General features: G+C 37.3%; 3 protein-coding genes and 2 non-coding genes across 5 annotated transcripts; 3 read left to right on the forward strand and 2 right to left on the reverse strand.

Moving 5' to 3' along the window:
* Nucleotides 1–277: 277 nt before the first annotated feature.
* LOC141819155 (26S proteasome non-ATPase regulatory subunit 4 homolog) lies at nt 278–1,960 on the forward strand (the record flags this gene model as incomplete). Its single annotated transcript, XM_074706508.1, is given in 4 exon segments — nt 278–404; nt 784–887; nt 961–1,029; nt 1,592–1,960. Coding segments are annotated over 4 exon segments (348 nt in total), but the record flags the coding sequence as incomplete, so codon positions are not given.
* An 8,887-nt stretch (nt 1,961–10,847) lies between these two features.
* LOC141819153 (uncharacterized) lies at nt 10,848–14,508 on the reverse strand. Its single transcript, XM_074706506.1, has 2 exons — nt 14,367–14,508; nt 10,848–11,332 (listed from the first exon to the last, which is right to left on the reverse strand). Exon 2 carries the CDS (start codon nt 11,328–11,330, stop codon nt 10,989–10,991), a length of 342 nt encoding a protein of 113 aa, XP_074562607.1. The 5' UTR covers nt 11,331–11,332; nt 14,367–14,508; the 3' UTR covers nt 10,848–10,988.
* Nucleotides 14,509–15,306: 798 nt separating this feature from the next.
* On the reverse strand, nt 15,307–18,103 carry LOC141819154 (ALA-interacting subunit 5-like). Its single transcript, XM_074706507.1, has 8 exons — nt 18,025–18,103; nt 17,227–17,285; nt 17,065–17,139; nt 16,878–16,994; nt 16,715–16,785; nt 15,838–16,138; nt 15,467–15,756; nt 15,307–15,364 (listed from the first exon to the last, which is right to left on the reverse strand). Exons 1-8 carry the CDS (start codon nt 18,101–18,103, stop codon nt 15,307–15,309), a joined length of 1,050 nt encoding a protein of 349 aa, XP_074562608.1.
* Nucleotides 18,104–19,008: 905 nt separating this feature from the next.
* TRNAL-AAG (transfer RNA leucine (anticodon AAG)) lies at nt 19,009–19,089 on the forward strand. The gene has a single exon. It is a non-coding gene; the product is annotated as a tRNA-Leu (tRNA).
* A 68-nt stretch (nt 19,090–19,157) lies between these two features.
* TRNAI-UAU (transfer RNA isoleucine (anticodon UAU)) lies at nt 19,158–19,231 on the forward strand. Its single transcript has one exon. It is a non-coding gene; the product is annotated as a tRNA-Ile (tRNA).
* The last annotated feature ends 123 nt before the right edge of the window (nt 19,232–19,354 follow it).

Below are 19,354 nucleotides of genomic sequence, written 5' to 3' on the forward strand. Positions count from 1 at the left end.
TTGGTTATTATATCTGCGAATTTAAATGAGTTAGGGACTATATTTTCTGGAAAATGGATCCAGTGTCTTTTTCATTCTTGAATTTCAGATATAGTTCATTTGAGTTATTTAGTTTGGTAGAAACTTAAGTTTACAATCAACTAGTTGGGTCTTCAGACAGCAATTTCTTTCATGGTGTTTCTTTGCACTGTTTGATTTCTCATGCCTCTCTTGGCTCACTTGACCTGAACTTAGAAAAGCAACTAATTCTGTGTTCATGCAATTTCAATATAATCAGGACGATGAGGCTGCATTACTAGAGGAAGCTCTGGCAATATCCATGAATGTTGGTAAGAACAAGAATGTAGATATAGCTGATACTGACATGCCCGATGCTACAACTGAAGATCCTGAACTGGCTCGTGGTTAGTTTGTTAATCTTGAATTTGCAGAACATCATGCATTGAAATTGTAATTCATGGAGAATTAAAAAGCCAACTACATCTATCTCCTAGCCTCTACAACCAGTTTTTGTCACAAGCTGTAGGATAACCTATGATATGCAATAGCCTGGTTCTTGGCAAGATGCTTTAGGGATCGATGGTTCTTAAACCAATTCACAAATGTAAACTATGACAGGTTAACCTTTATCTTTTGTGGTACTTTCTAAGTGGCTGGAATTGTGCCAGAATCTGTCTGATCATTGTTGTTATCAGGCTGATCTTGGCAATAGATAGTCTACAATTATGAGCATATCAGTTTAACAATTTTTTTGTTACCTCAATTATGTACCATTCCATGCAGCGCTCCAAATGTCTGTTCAGGAAAGTGCAAAAGACCCAGTGTCTCAGTCTGATATGAGCAAAGTGCTTGAGGACCCATCATTTGTTTCATCCATCGTAACCTCAGTAATACTTATTTCCTGCTAGTGCTTTGATCCTTTTGCTATGAGTGCTACTATAACTTAGCTTATTCCCACAGCTTCCTGGAGTTGACCCTAATGATCCTTCTCTCAAAGATTTCTTGGCATCCTTAGAAGGTCGATCAGAGGTAAGTTTTTTTAAGTCTAGAATTTTACAAATCTTTATACAGATATTTACAAAAGAAATTGTTGTGTAACCATTTTAGTATCTGACATTAATGGTAGTAATTAGAAGTGTGGATCTAAAGATAGGGCAAACAATCTGCACTCCACAAATTGAAGAAATATTAAGGCTAAAATTTTGAGGTTTTGTGATGGAAAATTGACTCAGCCTAGGATAAAGTTGGATATTAACCTTATTATTTAATTAACATCTCCAGTTAATATAAAGTAATGTTCTGAATTTATTCTTTAGGCTGGTTTACTATTTAGCTAGTAATCCCTTTCCTGCATTGCAACTTGGTTTTATTTTTATTTTGTATTTATTGGTCAAGAAAGTGAGATCCTGAATGGGGGCTCAGAACTTTATTACAGAACTATGAGTTAACATATGAACAAGTTTCATGGCCACCTTCTAATAAGTAACTTGTTAGCCACACTAAACTTCTCTACAAGAACTCGGTTTTATATTTTTTTTTCTTTTTTGTAGCTCAGATTCACATGATAGTAAAGCTAATTTCTCTCTTTCAGACCCCCAAAAAGGAAACTGACGAGTCCAAAAAAGATGGTGATAAATGAAACATTTTCAAGGTTATGTGAGCATTCTCCTTGGTAAGCTCCAGAATGCAACATAAATATGGAAGCTGCCTCTAGTTCCTATTGATCTAACAAATTTTCATGATTTAGTCATACATTGTTGCTTTAAGACTGGTTTGTGACGTTTTGATGATAATTCCTCGTTTACTTTGGTTGATTTGGCTCCATAAACCAATACAAAATTTCAGCAGTGATCATAATCCATGTGTAATTTCAAGATCTGTTTCCTCTCTCCCCCTTCCCCCTTTTCCATTCACAAGTGCAAACCTGACCTGAAAATAGATTTGGCATCTTCCAAGATGTTTTTCCTTTTCCTACACACTGTCAAAACATTGCAAGTAAAATCCAATGATATTCTTTTCTTCTTTTTAATCAAAGTGTTTGATCTAAATCAAACACTTTCATCAGGCAAATCAAATCCCAAGAAGTTTGTTCTTTTGTTTTGGTGCTGTGCGATTGTGTTGCAGAGCAACATCGTCGCTTCCCCGGCGACGTTGACTACCATCTCAATTTCTTTCCATGAATTTATTTATTCAGTGTACTCGTAGTACATGCATGTATAATGTTGCCGGTAGCTTGCTTATCTCTCGTAAATGGCAGTGCTTAAGTGCATTAATTGGCAGTACTAATCATTATTAACTAAAGTTGCCTTGCGATTTGTGTTTTACTCTTCAATTTTAGCTTGTCGATATGGATGATTTTCACTTCATGGCAGCTTGTTTAAGTTCCTCTCATCCTAAAATGTGAAGCTTTTAAATATGATAATCATGTAAGGTTTAATAATAATAGTGAGAACGTAAAAAAAAAAAAATAAATGGGTAATAATTATTCGAATGAACTTTCAGGAAAACTATTTCAAAAATAAGTAATTCCAAGAGCAATATACAATTTACATAGCAAAGGAGAACAATTATTATCAATGATTATCTTAATCTTCACCTTAAATTCTTTAAACATATATATGGAAAGGAGTTATGAGAGAACTCTCCGAGATGTTCATCAAGGTAAGAAATTTCTCCATCCGATGAGATATTGATCACTCGTTCTTGGGTCGAATCCCTTATCAATCAACCAACCAAGTTCATGCAAGTAGCTTGTCATGACATAACACAACACGACACACAAATCTTCTCATGTCAAAAAAGTTTCATTTCTTAGTTATTACTTTTTAGGCAAGCCAATGATTTCAATATCACAAATGATGGATGATCGATATGATTCAATGATCAAAATCATACTCTTAAATCATTCTGCCGGCGGCTGTGGCTTGTCTTCCCTTCCTCGTGCACTAAACTTCAAAATATAATCCGGTGGACCGAGCGTCAATTTGGTGTCTACTTTCATCGCCTCCTTCCTAAACTTCAATCCGCACGCATTGCACAATGTCTACAACACACACAAATCAACCATGTCATCATCTCAAATACATCAATCAAGCTAATAATCGATCGATCGAAATAACAAAACGAAAATAGGGGGTTGACTCATTAGCAAGCGCACCTTGGGTCCGTCCGGACCGTTTCTCCATAACGGTGTGTCGCTCTGCAGGCAAGCCACACACCTCTTCGAGTTTGGCACCATGGAGTTGGGCATGAGCTTCATGTCCATTCCCATCATCATCTCCGTTGTGGGTAGCCTCCTTCGCCCTCGTCTATCCTAGGCCATTGTGGCCTATATATCGTCGAATTTCCCATGATGTCACCTTCCATCTTATCATTAGCCCATGATAAGATTAAACATTGTCGTCGAATTAATGGAGAAGGGGATGATGGGATGCCTCGTGGAGGAAGCTACTATATTTTGAGCGTAACGCCTTAACCATTTAGTGAGTGAGAACAAGTTCGCATTTACTTGCTAAGTAATAATGGCTATAGTAAGTCAAGAGATCAATGCCTCAGGCCTTATTTTGGTAAAGTAAAGCTTTATTTGGAAATAGTCTATAGATTTTTGTCAATGCATGTTTGAGTTGTATTAACTACATAGGCAAGAAACCCAGTGTATCCCTTACTTAACATTTTCTGTGCTTTTAGAGCCAATAAAAATTTCCCGGTCCTTCTCTTTGGCTCTCCTATAAATTCAAACATACTCTCTGCCTCAGGCTGGAAGACTACTCTTCGCTTACGGCACTCGATAGAAGCACCGTATTTGCTCAGAAAGTCCATACCCATTATAACATCATAATCTCGCATGTCAAGTACTATCAGATCGCAGTAGAGTTCTCTTCTGCGATTCCGATTGGTACGACACGCAACATATGGGTAGATGTCATTATCTCTCCCCGAAGGCAAGGTTGTTAAGAATCTATTATCCAAAACTTGAGGAGGTATGCCTATTCTCTTAGCATATGGCATAGAAATAAACGAATGCGTTGCCTTAGTAAATAATACAGTAGCATACTGACTGTAAATAAATATCTGACCTGTGACAACGGTTGAAGCATTCGCCACATCCTCCTTGGTAAGCGAGAAAACCCTAGCATTTGCCGTAACTAGAGGGGCCTCCAACCTTTCTTGACTTAATTGAGGACCTTCCAGTGCAGCTTGCATATAATGCAATTGTACAGGTGTCTTCTGGTCCTGCACTTGCTGCTGAGGTGATGCTTGGAACTTAGTAGGGCAGGCTCGAGCCTTATGCCCTTCTACTCCGCAGGTAAAACACTTGTTCGTACCTTTGCGACATTCCCCAGAATGCGATTTTCCACATTCTGCGCACGAGGTGTACTTGGGCTTTTTGTTCGATGAACCACCTTTAGAATTGTTCCATCTCTTTTTATCATTGCGGTTCCGACCTCCTGAATTGGATTGGTTCTTGTTCTCAGTCAGCATCATCATTAAAGTATTGATGGTTTGCTGCTGCTCAGTGATCTGACGCTGGAGTTCAGCAACTAGGTGGGTCAGATCAGGCTGGTTTGCGGTCCCATTCGTTCGGTTACCTCTTCTAGCCATAATTTCTAATAATAACAGGCTAGTGTAAGATTCATTATCATTTTCTTTAATTCATATGCATTATAGGTAAGATTTAAATATCTTCCTATATACCTTAGCCCGTTCTAAGGTAACATCATGCTTCCATCCTATATGTTTTATTTTAACATGTCATTATCAATAAAGCATTAAATGCAGTAGCATAAGTTTCTTACTTACTTGGAAGCGGCAGGAAGCAGGCTTGATGTGTGTGTAGTGAGATGACAACTGGCTCTGATACCAATCTGTAACGCCCGCCCTTACGTGGGCCTAGACGGACGCTACAGTTTGCTTTCATTCATTCATACAATTAATCACATACGAAAAACCACAAAACTTCGCAGCGGAAACATAAAACCTATAACATGGCAGTGATTTCATATGTGATAAATAAAAACTTATTATGCATGTATTGTCTAGATATTAAGTTCTAATTAGAAACATCTTAGCATATCATTTTTCAAACCAAACATTCAACATAAAAGCAATCCAGACATTCAGCATGCAAGTATAAAATTCATATTGCCAGGAACTCTGCCAAGTCACCACCACACACATCATTATCAGCCCTTTCCTGCTGCTTCCCATTGCTTAGTGACTTCTATTTGGCTCTGCAACATAAGAAAGAAAACTATAAGCACAAGGCTTAGTAAGCTCCTTTCCTACTCACCAAAAACCAATCGTCACATCAAGCATAACATTTATATCACATAATAAACACATAAGCATGGAAGCACATTAACTTTGCATAAAGCACATAAACATTCTTTCACCTTAACATTTAAATCATATGCATACAAAATGATGAAAATGCCTTTTAAAAATATAATATCATAATAGATCAACATAATCATCATCATCATTGTTTGGGGTCCCCGGCTTGTACCCATTCATTATTTTGCGCGCATCCCTAATAGACCCGGGGTAGCAAATCCCGAACCCACTAGGGAACTAGGTCTTCACCCGTCCTTCGACCTAGGTCTTCACCCGTACTTCAACCTAGGGCGTATTGGAGCCCATCCCTTGGACCACCTTCACTTACGTACTTCAGGGTCCGGTACAAGCCATGCATTAAAGTAAAATAATGTACATGCTTTCTTTTCATTTTCATCATGAATGTTCCCATTTTTCATCATAGCATGGTGAACATTCAAGCATCATTTTCATTTCATTTCATGTAGCATGATACATCATAACATAATCTCATTATATAGCCTTGGCATGAGATAAATCATAACATCATGGATAACATCATCGAAACCCCTATTCAACCAAAACCCTAATTCTCATGAGGTTGGTCAAAACTTATAGGTTTCCATTACCATGTCATATAAACTCATTCCATTTAAAATCTACACATGTTTAGATACAACTAACCATGGTTAAACATACTTGAAACCTTAACCCAACTAAACCCTAATTTCCCTAGGGTTAGCCGAATCTTCATAGGGTTTCTTAGGCTCTTAGCCTAAACCATAAACTTTCATACATCATATCATCATAAGACATCCTTAACTAGGGTTTGCAACCATGGTTGAGTTTGAAACACCATTCTTCCTTCCTTATCCTAGTGTGGCCGAAACTTACATATAGGCAACCCTAGGTTAAAATTTAACCATATGAACTTTAATCCAACATAACCCATCACATGCAACCCTAGTTAAGTTCATAGCATCAATCAAGCCCTAACCTTCATGTTGGCCGAAACCTCAAGGGCATAAAACATGAGTTACAACTAATCAATTGAACCCTAAAACATGGTAAACCATCACCTAGCATTTGATATCATTGGTTAGGTTTAAACATCATTTAAACCCTAAAACCATACTTTGGCCGAAACTTTTAAAACATGCATGCATAGGTTTCATTTAACCACATGCAACTCTACACCATCGTAAGAAATCATTTCATATCATTTTCGTAAGTATAGCTAGGTTAAAATATAACCTAAAGCCCTAATTCTTTACTTTTGGCCGAACCCTTTAGAATATAGAATCCTAGGTTTGTTAAACACATGGATACCTAAACCATCATAAAACATCATGATATATCATTTATAACCATAGCTAGGTTAAAACATAACCTAAAGCTTTAACTCTTTGGTTTGGCCGAATACCCTCCAACATAAACCCTAGGTTTTCAACCTCATGCATCCTTGAATCATCATAAGAAAACATTTCATATCATTTGCAAACATAGCTTAGTCAAAACATAGCTTGAAACCTTAAAAACCTACCATGGCCGAAACTTTAAAAACATGTAACATGAGTTAGGTTTAACTTCATAAACTCTAAATCAATATAAAAGTTCATTAAACATATATTAAGCCATAACTAGATTAAAACAAAACCTTAAGATCCTAGGTTTTTCATTTGGCCGAAAACTTAACATCATGGAAACCTTTGGTTAACTTTAAATCCAACCACAAGAAACCCTAGATCATGGTAGGAAAACATCACATAGCATATAAGTTCATAGATTAGGTGTAAAAGCCATCATCTAAACCTAATCATGCATTTGGCCGAAACATCAAGAAAGGGGTTTCTTCATGCTCTTACAACAACAACACATAAACATTAGAAATTCCATGAAAACAACAACATAGAACAATTATGTTGCAAGGTGAAGGGAAACTTACCTAGATCCAAACAAATTTTTACCCTAGAGAAGATAATGTTTCTTCTTCTTCCCTTGAAAGCCCCCTTTTGTTCCTCCTTGTTTCCTCTTGAACCCTAAGCTTTCCCTAATCCCTTGTGAGCCTTGTTGAGGGAAAAGCTCTCGGCCAAAGTAGAAAAGAGAGAGGGAAGGGAGAGGCTTCGGTGAGGAATGAAAGGAAAAGTGGGTTTTGGTGAGGGAGAGGGATATATAAAGGGAGTGGAGAGGAGAGTTACAACACAATTTGGCAACTTCCCCCTTAAATTCCCATTAACTCTTGTAGTAAAAGTAACCAAGTGTCTCTTTACTTGCTAAGTGCCTCTTCATGAACCCTTAGCCTTAAATAGAATTTTCCCTTCCATTTTCATAGCAAATACTTGCTAGAACTTGTGGCTAATTCATGCTTTATCTAGGCTTGTCACTTCCATGAGGTCCAAGGTTCAATCCTTGGTACCTCCATTCTTTTTTTTTATTTTTAGGCAAAGCCCACATAAGAGAAGCCCATTACATGTTATTCATTTCATTAAGCCCATTTTTATTTCTTTTGTCATTGGCTAGGCCCACCTAAGGGTTAAGCCCATTATGAAACATTAAACTCATAGAGCCCATTAGGATAAATCCTACTAATGGTCTATTTAGGGTAGGAGCCTATTTAATATTAAGACACATTTAGTATTTCTACTAAATTTCCCTCTAAGCTATCATTCATTAATATCAAAGAATTATTGAAGGAAAATTACGGGTGTTACAGAATATATCGTCGCATATGTTATCTAACATAGGACTAAAAGTCATCACCGGTGGAAGACATGATAAACACTGATTGCGGCCTCCACGCTACCACAATAATATGTGGGCGGTCAAGTGCTCTGAACCGAGGGCTACATCACACCACCACTACTCAAGTGTACGTCTTTGGAGAAGGTACGCCGAACATGTCATTGCAGGAAACCTGAACCAGAAAACGTTTGCAAATAAGATACCAACAGGGGCGGAACCAGGATTTTTGCCGAGGGGGGGCCATTTTTTAACATCGTATTGTCACACTAATAAAATAAATTTTAAATTAACTAAGAAATAAGTTACCGCAATCTAAGTTGCGCTCTTCACTTTTTCACAACTAACTCTTGAGACTGCCGATCCATATTCATGTCTATATGCTGCAATGAATTCATCAAATCATGACATTTACCAACAGCCACCCTGTGCAAAAAGTTAGGTGTCTTTCCCACATGAGACAAAAAACACAATCAGTTCTAGCATTTATTTTTTTCCAAGACTTGAATCCATCGACAACAAATGTATTTGTCGAATCTAGGTCGTAAAAAAAGAAGCACGGAAGACAAAATGCTGCAGTTTCTATAGGAAAATATTCTAGCCAATCCTTAAATGATTCATACCAAGAAGTTAAAAACTTTCTATCTTTACCCTTTTCTGCATAAAGGTGGATCCGCCACCTTAGCGGCCCCACACGGTCGGTCCCACAACCATCTGTGAGGAGGTAAATCGAGAAACTGCAGTTGGTCATGACGCAGGAGGGTATTGCCTGGCTTCGCCAGGATTCGAACCCTTGCCCTCTTCTGCAAGTCTGCTACGTCGTAACCAACTCAGCTATGCCCCGGGGGCATCTTTACCCTTGAATACAAGAGGAGTAACTTGATAAGGACCAGCTCTCAAATATAATCGTCAAATTTCATCTCTTTTTTCCACTGGATATTTCCATATCATTTGACGTTTATCAGGATCTCTTTCAATTTGAGAATCATCAAGTGATGCATTATCTATCCCCGGACACTTCTTTCGAGGAGAATCAGATTGATTAACTTGACCATCTTGATTATTTAACAGTTCACCACTTTTATCAGGTATCATCGGATTACCATCAACATGTGTAGAAGAATTAAATGTCCCTGTCTTCTACCTCTTTATTTTTAAATGCAACTCAGACCTAAATTTCGCCCCATGCAGACTCTGCCTCTGTGAATTCTCCCTCATTTGCTGAAGCAAGCGAGGGGATCTTAAGCAACGAGTTGGATCGATTGCTTGATTCGATCTCTGTAGTGGACTGCTTGTTCGTTTCCGTTTAAATCGACTTCTCTGTTAGCTGTAGATTTTACTTTGTTTTATCAATACACAACGATAGAAGCAAGAGGTAAAAGGGTGTCTTTTTGGCCGGTCGGATCCAGAGGAGAGCAATAATGTTGAGTCTGAGGTTCCCCAGGCCAAAGAGGTCTCCATGGGAGCTGCTCCGATATGCTCTCTTCTCTTGCGCTCTCGCTCTAATCTCTCAATTCGCCCTCGCATGCCAGGGGGGCGACCACCCCCAGGCGCCCCCCTTGTAGCTCCGCCCATGGATACCAATGAATCTATTTAATCGCCAGCGAAAGAACAGGGTTATAATTTAGTCGATATGTCAATTGAACTTCCACATTTCACCATCAGATAGATACCGAGTCTTTAAAGTTTTATTCAGTCTCACATAGTGATTTATAGCAAAGGTTGTGGCTTTCTGCCAAAAACAGATCCATGGTTCGATCACTGTGTTGAATTAGATTGGCTGTTCGAATGGCTCGAACTGTGAACTGGATTCAACTGGACCGTTAAATTTATCACCTTTCACCCGTCGAAACAGAATTATAGAGGATGATTATTTCCATTACATATTTATATAATTAAGTTGTTTTCAAGTATTGAGAAATGTGTGATTTAAAGCAGATGAAGCTTCTGCTTCTCATATCACTCTTGCAATTGTAGTCTTAAACTCATTAGCTCTCGTGGTTATTTTCACTGCAATTTTCTATGATTGTGTTTTACCCTTCAAGCCTTTAAAAAACAGATGAAATGTCTTAAATTTGCTATCAACTATGATTATTTTCACTGTATGTTTCTACAATCATATTCTGATGATATATTTCACTTAAAGCAGATGAAAGGTTTCCTTCTGATATTGCATTATGATATTATTTTCACCGCACATTTCTATGATGACATTGTGCCTTCCAAGGGTTTGAGAATGTCTGGCATTTAAAACAATGAAAGTTTAGTTTAAAATTTCTACCTATTGTGATTATTTTTACTGAATATTTCTATGATGACATTGTGTCCTCCAAATGTTTGAGACTGTTTGTCTCAAAGCAGATGAAATGATGAAGCTTTTCCTTCTGATATCATTCTTGCAAGTGGGGTTTGAGTATCTTTTTTATGTTCTTTTTTTCCTGGTTTTGATCAGATCAAGACAAGATTGCTGATTTTATAATGAAGCTGATGGACATAGATAGTGAGCATCTTGGCATTCCAGACGCTGAGTACCAAGCCATTGTGCGAATGCCTTCAGGAGAATTTGCAAGGATTTGCAAAGATCTGAGCAGCATAGGAGATCTGAGCAGCTTAGGATTTGCAAAGATCTTCATTGAATCTGTTGTAATTCTTTGCTCTTCTGCTGATTTATTGTGGTTCCAAACGTGGCAGTGATTATTTCAGTGACTAAGGAAGGAGTCAAGTTTTCTACTGCAGGAGATATAGGAACTGCTAACATTGTTTGCAGACAAAACAAGACTGTAGATAAGGAGATATAGGAACTGCTAATATTGTCTAAGGATCTTCATTGAATCTGTTGTAATTCTTTGCTCTTCTGCTGATTTGTCTAAGGATCAATTACAAAATAAGACTGAAGTAACGCTGGCGGATCCAGTGGCTACGGATCTAAGGCGGCATCAACGGCGGCGGCGGGCAGCTGCAGCAGCAGGGATGGCAGCTGCAACGTAGGCGGCGACAGCGGCACCGCCGGCGGCGGTGGCGGCAGCAGCAGCAGCAGGGGTACCAATAGCGACGGCGCAGGCGACGGCGGAATTAATGACATTTCCAGCGGCTGCAGAGGCGGCGGCGGCGGCAGCAGCAGCAGGGGTACCAACAGCGGTGGCGCAGGCGATGGCAGAATTAATGACATTTCCAGCGGCGGCGGAGGCGGCTGCTTCGACGACAGCAGTGGCAGATGCCGCAGCGGCGGCGGCATCGCCGGCTAAGATGGCAGTATATACGTCGGAGATGTCAGCCATATCTGAATGAGAAAGGAAATGCAATCAAATATGATTTTTATTAACATAGGAGAGTTTGGTATGCAATCACGACACAATCAAAACCAAATGAAATAAGTAATGGAAAAACTGACATACTCACTAAAGTTTCATTTATGTAATATATATATATAGGTGAGAGATATGAGGAAGTTGAGACTATTCTGGTCGAGCAAATTGGAGCCAGGTATAGACATACATTTATATAATTTTATCTTGAAATGTGTGCTCACTATGCATACATGTTTATAAACATTTTTTGCATACCACATCAAATGAGATAAATCTGAATCCAAATGAGAATGATAGAATTTCTATATGAATTTGAATTCCTAATCTTGCTTACCAACAGCACTGAAGATCAGCACGGCTGACAAGCTAAATAAATTATTCCATCGTAGATCATTTTTTTATTTATAATATAAATCAAATATGACAGGAAAAAAACTAAAACTAACATAAACACAGGAAATCTTGAATAGTTGTCTTGAACAACAAACAGAAATAGGACTACAATAGTGATAGAAGTATGTGATGTCTTTGGGGAATGATAATTCTATTTCTACATCAAAATATATCAGCTCAGACATCATTCACCCAGAAATCAAATTGATATCCCATCGCAAAAGAGCAGAAATGATTCGATCGGATGCAGAGGTAGTTGAGAGAATTTTGATGGTTTGAATGTGATCAACAAACTTATGATTTCTTTCATTGATGTACATTTATTATGATCGTCATCAACACAACTTAACACAAGTTGAATTGAAAGGGAGCGGCTTCCATTGAACACTCTCCGTCGAGACCTCAGGTCTATCAAGTTTGAAGACCCAAGGCTCGACAAGGAATGCCCATTGAAAGGCGCTTGTCAATTCACCTTCAATTGTTCAATGATGATCTTAATACACAACCATCAATGAAAGAAGCTGTAAAATTTGTTGAGCAAATTCAAACCATCAAAATGCCCTCAACTACCTCAGTTCTTGGTCGAATCATTTTTTATCCTTGTGATCCTTTGTTATGCAATATCGACTTGATTTTTAGATGGATGGTGTCTGAAACAACATATTTCGATATAGAAACAGAATTACCATACCTCAAATTCAAGACATCACGTTAGGAGAGGAAGTTACATCTACATCTGTGTTTATTTTTTGGGGCATCAACTTTTGCATAATCATGTACAAGTGGACCACATGCCGAACCAAGAGAATTTCCAGCAATGTGACTCCAAATGCATACACATCAATCTTTTCACTTACCTTGCTTGAAAATGGAAAAGAAGAAGAAAACATGAAATAAATAATGCATCAAGTAGTCCAACATCGGAAAAGCTTAATCATTTGTTGTTAGTTTGGTTGTCTACGAGTAGATGATCATTGATCTTAGCACAGGATACTATGCAACTATCTTAACCTGCGTTGACTTTTGTAGTGAAATCTACAAAGAGGGCCATGCCTTGAAAACACTTCAGAGAATTTTTTTTTTCTTAACTAACACCTAGACGCCATTCATTTGATGAGAAAGAAAGCTTTTCAAAATAGTAGAAAGAAAAATAATGACTAGAGTGAGAGTCTATTGAAAAGAGGATTCTACCTTCTTTCTCTCTTACAAACCCATGCACGGAATTTTCATTTACATGGCTCCTAAGTGCAAAAAGAAAGACCTTTCTTTTTCAATAACCTTCCTCGTGTATGTATAAAATGAAATTCATCTGATTTTTAAACAAATTATTAACCCTTAACCTTTTTAAATCATGAAGGATTGAGAAATAGAACAATCTGATTTGATTCGTTCCTCATCTTAGGGTGGTGATCCATTAAGGTCAACAAGATCCATTCCTATCTAGTTAGGGCAGAATTTAGGCATGACAGGATTTTGAAAGGGCCACATCTTCGCAGTTAGGTACGAATAAAATGTTCCTACAGGTCCAAATTGTCATATAAATATACCAAGATGTAGCTATCTTTTTTATGTATATGGTTCAAGCTGTACCCTTTTTTCCATTGCTTGTGCAATTTGACAACCAATTCATAATACAAAATGGTCATTATTATTTAGGCGGAATGAGATCAACATAATGATTCTTACCATGTCAATCTATACTCAGGAGCAATATAACAGGTGGTGCCCCATACACCATATTTACAGGTAGAATATGTTGGGAAGTCCATTGCCGATTCAAAGTCTGCAAGCTTTGAATTGAAGTCCTAAAGTTTCACATCCCATTTCCTAAGAGATAAGGCTACCGGTGTATATACCGAGTCAAGCAAGATGTTAGCACATTCCGATGTATATACCCTTTTTGTGTTAGCACTCTGATCTCAACCAAAAAACCAGAACTTGACTCTTCTAAAGCCATGTCTTTTCAAAGAATATGTTGAGCAATGCGCAACAAAAGAGAGAACGGGATGATGAATGTTATCTTAATTGGCATTTGAAAACATACAATCTAATTTGCATGGTTTATATGAATACAAAGTCCTCATAAAAAAAAAATCAGACTTGACATTTAAAATACCAACAGTTTCAGATAAAATCAAAATAAGGTAAAAGGGAAAAGCAGGGAAATAGAAGGAAATGCAAAACTCTACAAGCAGGCGTGCAAACCACAAACGTAGAAAAGGGAAGGAAAACACAATACAGGAACTGAGGAAGCAAATTCGGACTTTCTTCATCATCGCGCTATTTATCGTGAATTTTCTAAATGGAGGGTTGGAATTAGGGTACTTTGGGGTTTTGTTTTTGGGATTTAGGGTTGACTGGCAGCAGGAAGGCGAGCTGTTTAGGTGGGTTTGAATTCGGCGTCGACGATCCATCTGCACAGACGAAGAGAAATTGGGTTCTTGCTTGGTTTTCTTGGCTTATAATTAGGATCCCGAAGACATGAAGTCAAGAACCGGTGGATTCTCTTGCATTGGCTTGGTTTTGGCATTCGTTTACGAGAAAGGAATCACATCGAGCAATCAGACTTCGCCCTAAAACCGAAATAGAAGCAAAGGAAGCAAAAAATCTCACCTCAAACAGAAGCTTGGAGAATGGAGATCAGGGACTTCCGGACTGGTGGGATTCGAGCTTGGAGATCAGGGATTGCAGGACTTCCGGTCTCTCGGAAGAGCTTTTCTGCAGGCGAGATCGCAGGTGAGGGAGGCGGCGGATGAGGTAGAGCTAGGGTTTTATGAGAGAGAGAGAGAGAGAACTGAGAAGGGCTTTTGTTTCATTGGATCGGTTGGGCTTTCGAACCATCTCAGCCGTTGCATCGGAGAGCAGGAGATCGACCGTTTAATTTCGCGCCCTTCGACTTTGAAACTTTGACTTATTTTAAATTTTTTTATTGATTTTTTTTTTCAGCCAACTCAAGTTCATCACGAATCGATCTGTCTAAACCCGCAATTAGCATCGACTCATCCATTTAGACTCGTCAGATGATAAATTAATAAAAATAAAATATGAATTTATTTAAATTATTTGACAGGAGATCATTATATTCATATTTTTTGAGAAATGATACACTACATGAAAACGCAATATGAAAACGTAACATGATACACTATAGACCTGGGTCCCACATCCATGTAGTGTAGTGTATCATGCTGCATTTTCATATACGTTTTCATTTCTCATTCTTCATTTTTTTTTTGTCACGACTGGCTTGGTGAAAATTGTGGTATCCTTTAAGTTTGTTTGCTTACAAGTTTATGATAGTAGATTCATCATTCATGGTCGCAACAAGTTCTACTGATCAAGATCATTTCAAACACAATATTAATCAATCTACAACTCGCACAACAATATAAGAAATTAAGATCATATTTCCATTGAATGTGCCAAAATCATGAAGAAAACCAGTGTGTGCATTTCTAAATCTTATACACATGAACGGACATGAATAAGGGAGCAATTACATTTGCACAGATCATATTCATACCAACTTAGGAATGCAACTTGAGCTGAAAGTTTACTGATGTCCATCAGGGTTCCTGTTCCAGGATAAATATGAAGGATCTCCAAGTGTCCTGGAAGAACATAAGGCGCGTTAACATCTACGACTCGACAGGTTTATCACTTTCAATTCAAACCTTTGCGAACTTAAATTTTTGCCCATTGACAAAACTTACCGGGGTTTGAGCAGATAAAGAACTATGAAGGCCAGCGCAAGAAATAGGCAAAGGCTGCCAACTGTGAGATAGGCAACACCAAGAAAATCATTCTTCCCGCCTATCCAGGAGGTAGTCGAAAGCACCAACTTTTTCTCCCCGTCGAAGCTATAGGTGTTATAGTTGTTCTCTATTGTCACTGAGATTTGCTCGTTAGCTGCAAGATCTGTCTCGATTCTCCCATATAGTTTTCTGAATTGTGGGAGGGCAGCTGTTCTCATCCAAACAATGAGATCTTCTTGCTCACTCAACTGCGAGTTTCATTACAACTATCACAATCACATTGAATAAAACAAAAGAAAAGGAAATCGAGGAAAGAATATAGCACTTACGGGTATGCTTTCGTTGAGCTTGGCACCTCCTATGAGGGCTCCCTGCTGGAAGTTCTTGGGATAAACATCACTTCCAAATTTGTTATTTTTGTCACTTGGCCAGGCTATGTTTTTCTTGTTCACCTCAATGACTTTGTTTTGTATTGCAAATGAGTATGTGTCATTGAATAAGCTCCAAGCAATGAGGCCACAAGGAACAATGGGAGACCCATTGGCAGTTGTGGCTTCCGGTGCGCAATTAGTAGTTTCTTGTTCATATGCCTTACTTCTTAGTTGCTTATCGTTTCGGCTTTTAACATACCTATATCACATTTGAATAAGCAATAAGGAAGAAAAATCAGAGACTGCAGTGTAGGTTGAAGAGAGATTCTGAAGTGCTGCAACGTTCTATTCATGCTAGAATATAGACTTTAGGCATATGCAACATATAAATCAAAAGTGAGAGTACGAGATGAATAGCTAATATGATCGCATATAAACTATGAGTTCAATGAATTTCAGCAACTATTTTTTAAAGTGATTGGCAGATAGATAACTGATTAGAGATCATGCTTATGAAAATAAACAAAATTCGTTTCACATACAACAACCTTAATGATGCTAAATTTGAAAATGGAGATGATAACATGGAAAATATAAGCCAATACAAGTATAAATATGTATCGACACAATTAGGTTGGAATGCTTGATACATTAGGGGGTAGATCGATAGTTAATTAGAAGTTGCAGATATTTACAAATCAAGGGGAAAAAAAGACAGGAGCAATTAGTCAAAATGCATCCTTGGTCCAAATCATGGACCCCTTTAATTAATCAAAATACGCACAGATTAGTCAATACAATGTTGCAGAAAATTCCAATAAATAGAAGTATTAACCTGCGGTGGTTCTGATAGAAGTTGTCAAGCTCATAGTAAATATAAACAGGAGCCTTCATGTTTTTGGGCACCTGAAATATGAATTATTGCTCAATTGATACAAGTTCTTGCACAAAAAAAAAGGAGAATAAGACTAAATTATATCACAAACCGATCCACTTACAGTCAAAGTAGTTAAGCAAGTTTTGTCAGTCTCACTGCTTTGGATGAATGCAAGTTTGTCATTCTGTGACTGCTGCGGAATGCATTCTGTGTCATATCTATACACAATTTCAACCACCTACATCTCAAACAAGCATGATTAACAACAATTCTTTGAGGTCAGAAGTATAATAGACAAGAAAAATTACAATATCTGATGCAGACAAAGAAGCCAGTCCAATTGGGATGAAGAGAATTCCAATGAGAGAAAATGTTGATATTACCTGAAAGAAGAAAAGAGAAAATCTAGATATTCAAAAGCACTTCTCTACCTTTCATTTAAATTTTGTGAAATCAGCATGCTTACTTACAATGGTTGGAGTTAATAAAGGTTTGCAAGCAGGAAGCTCTTGTTGTGTAAATCTTGAATCTAGAATTCGGAAAACATTCAACGTTAATCAAACATGAAGAGAAGGTATGAAAGGAATGGCTAGTTTCAACATCTACGAGCTTAAAATGAACAAATGTGACTAATGTGATTCAACTATATATATATAGACATAACTTCCCAAATCATGGCAAAAAACAGGAGGAGGATTCAAATAACTAAATGAGTTGCTTTATAATGCTAAATAAATCAACAGTGAACTTTCATTTCAATTTGTAAAACATTCTACTCATCATAGTAAATGTGCATGGAAAATAATTGCTAACTTTTCAGGCATGATAAAGCACTTTAGCTTGAACATTTTCACACAAAAACACTTTAACATCAATCCAATGCCAAACCACTAGAAAATTTTTCTTACTTGGCGCCAAAGAAATCGTCCCATACCACATCAAATAACTAAAGATTAATGTCCCACGGCATAAAAAAAACAATAATTTTAACTTCTGAATCAATTTTGTCTATTGAGAAAGAGATCATCTAAGATGGAGTAGGATGAATTAACTACAGAAAGTAACAGACTGAAACAGAACAGCATAATTACCCAAGTGAAAATACATAAGCAACGATAATAACCCAAGTGAAAATGAAACATCTTCCTAAACCTCGATACATTGTTTTATACCATCAAAATTATCGCACAATCCAATATCATTGTGGACGACATCTAATCCAATCAACCTACAGAAACAAACAAGGATTACATCAACAAAAGACGTACATTTGGGTTTCTTGGACTTCTTCCTTCGCTCTACCACGCCGGCGTCGCCTTCCGGCGCGGGATCCGCCTTAGGACTCATGCGTATTAGGAGATCGAGATGGAGAACAATAGGAGATCGAGGAGGATGGTGAAGAAGGAAGGCATCCAAAGAGGCACCCGAAACCGCAGGAACTCGAGCGGACCAAATCCTCCCGAGGAGAGGAGAGAGAGAGAGAGAGAGGAGAGAGAGAGCCTTTCGATTTGGGCAAATCCGGAATTTAGATATAAGTTAACGATTTTTAATGGGATTAATTTTATTTTGACCCCTAAATTAAGGTTAATGTCAGGAATTATAACTTAGAAGGGCATAATTGTAAAGTAAAGGATCCCTGAGTTGATTCACTTATTTGAATTTGGGTATAATTTAGATGATAATAGTTGAATAATTCTTTTACTGAATATATTTAGTGTAGTATAATATTGAATAATCATATATTTAAGGGGTTTATTCATTCAATTTTATTTGACATAATTCACTCTACTATCAAATTTGAGCTATCTTATATAGTATATAAATTTTTATAAATTAAATATTTTTATATTTGATTATAAAATAAATTAAAATTTTGTTATTTCTTTTTCAACTTTTATAACTCATGGGATAGTAAAATCAAGCATAACATTGTTGGTGGATAAACACGTGTCATGTTGGCAAACAATGAGCATTATTGACACGTATATTGAATTGATCATATATATGACTCAAAATTAATTCATAAATAAGAAGTTTTATAATTAAAATGTAAAAGTTATTAAAATAAATTTGACCAATTGATACAATTCTAAAAAAAAATGAATAAAATGAAAGTTTAGCTAAGTCTTATTTTTAAGTTACAATTACATCAAGTATATAAGAAAATATTACAAGTTTTAATGAAGATTTAAAAGGAACAAAATTAGAAATACAATAGATATAAAAATATTTTATTCGTTTAAAAATAACATGTTGAGATGGCCGAGTTGGTCTAAGGCGCCAGATTAAGGTTCTGGTCCGAAAGGGCGTGGGTTCAAATCCCACTCTCAACATTTATTTATTTATTTTTTTGAGATAAATAAATATATTATATTATATATAAACATCTTAGAACCAATGTGGTCCCGTAGCTCAGTTGGTTAGAGCGTTGGTCTTATGAGCCGAAGGTCGCGGGTTCGAGCCCCGCCGGGACCATCTTTTTTATTTTACTTTCAATGCTCAGGTCACCTAGTCTCTCCTCTTCTCTCTGTGTAAGATCTCGGGTTCGCTGCTCCTAATATTTGGTTGTTTTTTTTTAAAAAGTTATTAAATAATGGG

Source organism: Curcuma longa, unplaced genomic scaffold (genome assembly GCF_044706935.1).
Source record: "Curcuma longa cultivar G26 ecotype Majalengka, Jawa Barat unplaced genomic scaffold, ITB_CL_G26_1.1 contig_28006, whole genome shotgun sequence".
Classification (NCBI taxonomy): Eukaryota; Viridiplantae; Streptophyta; class Magnoliopsida; order Zingiberales; family Zingiberaceae; genus Curcuma; species Curcuma longa.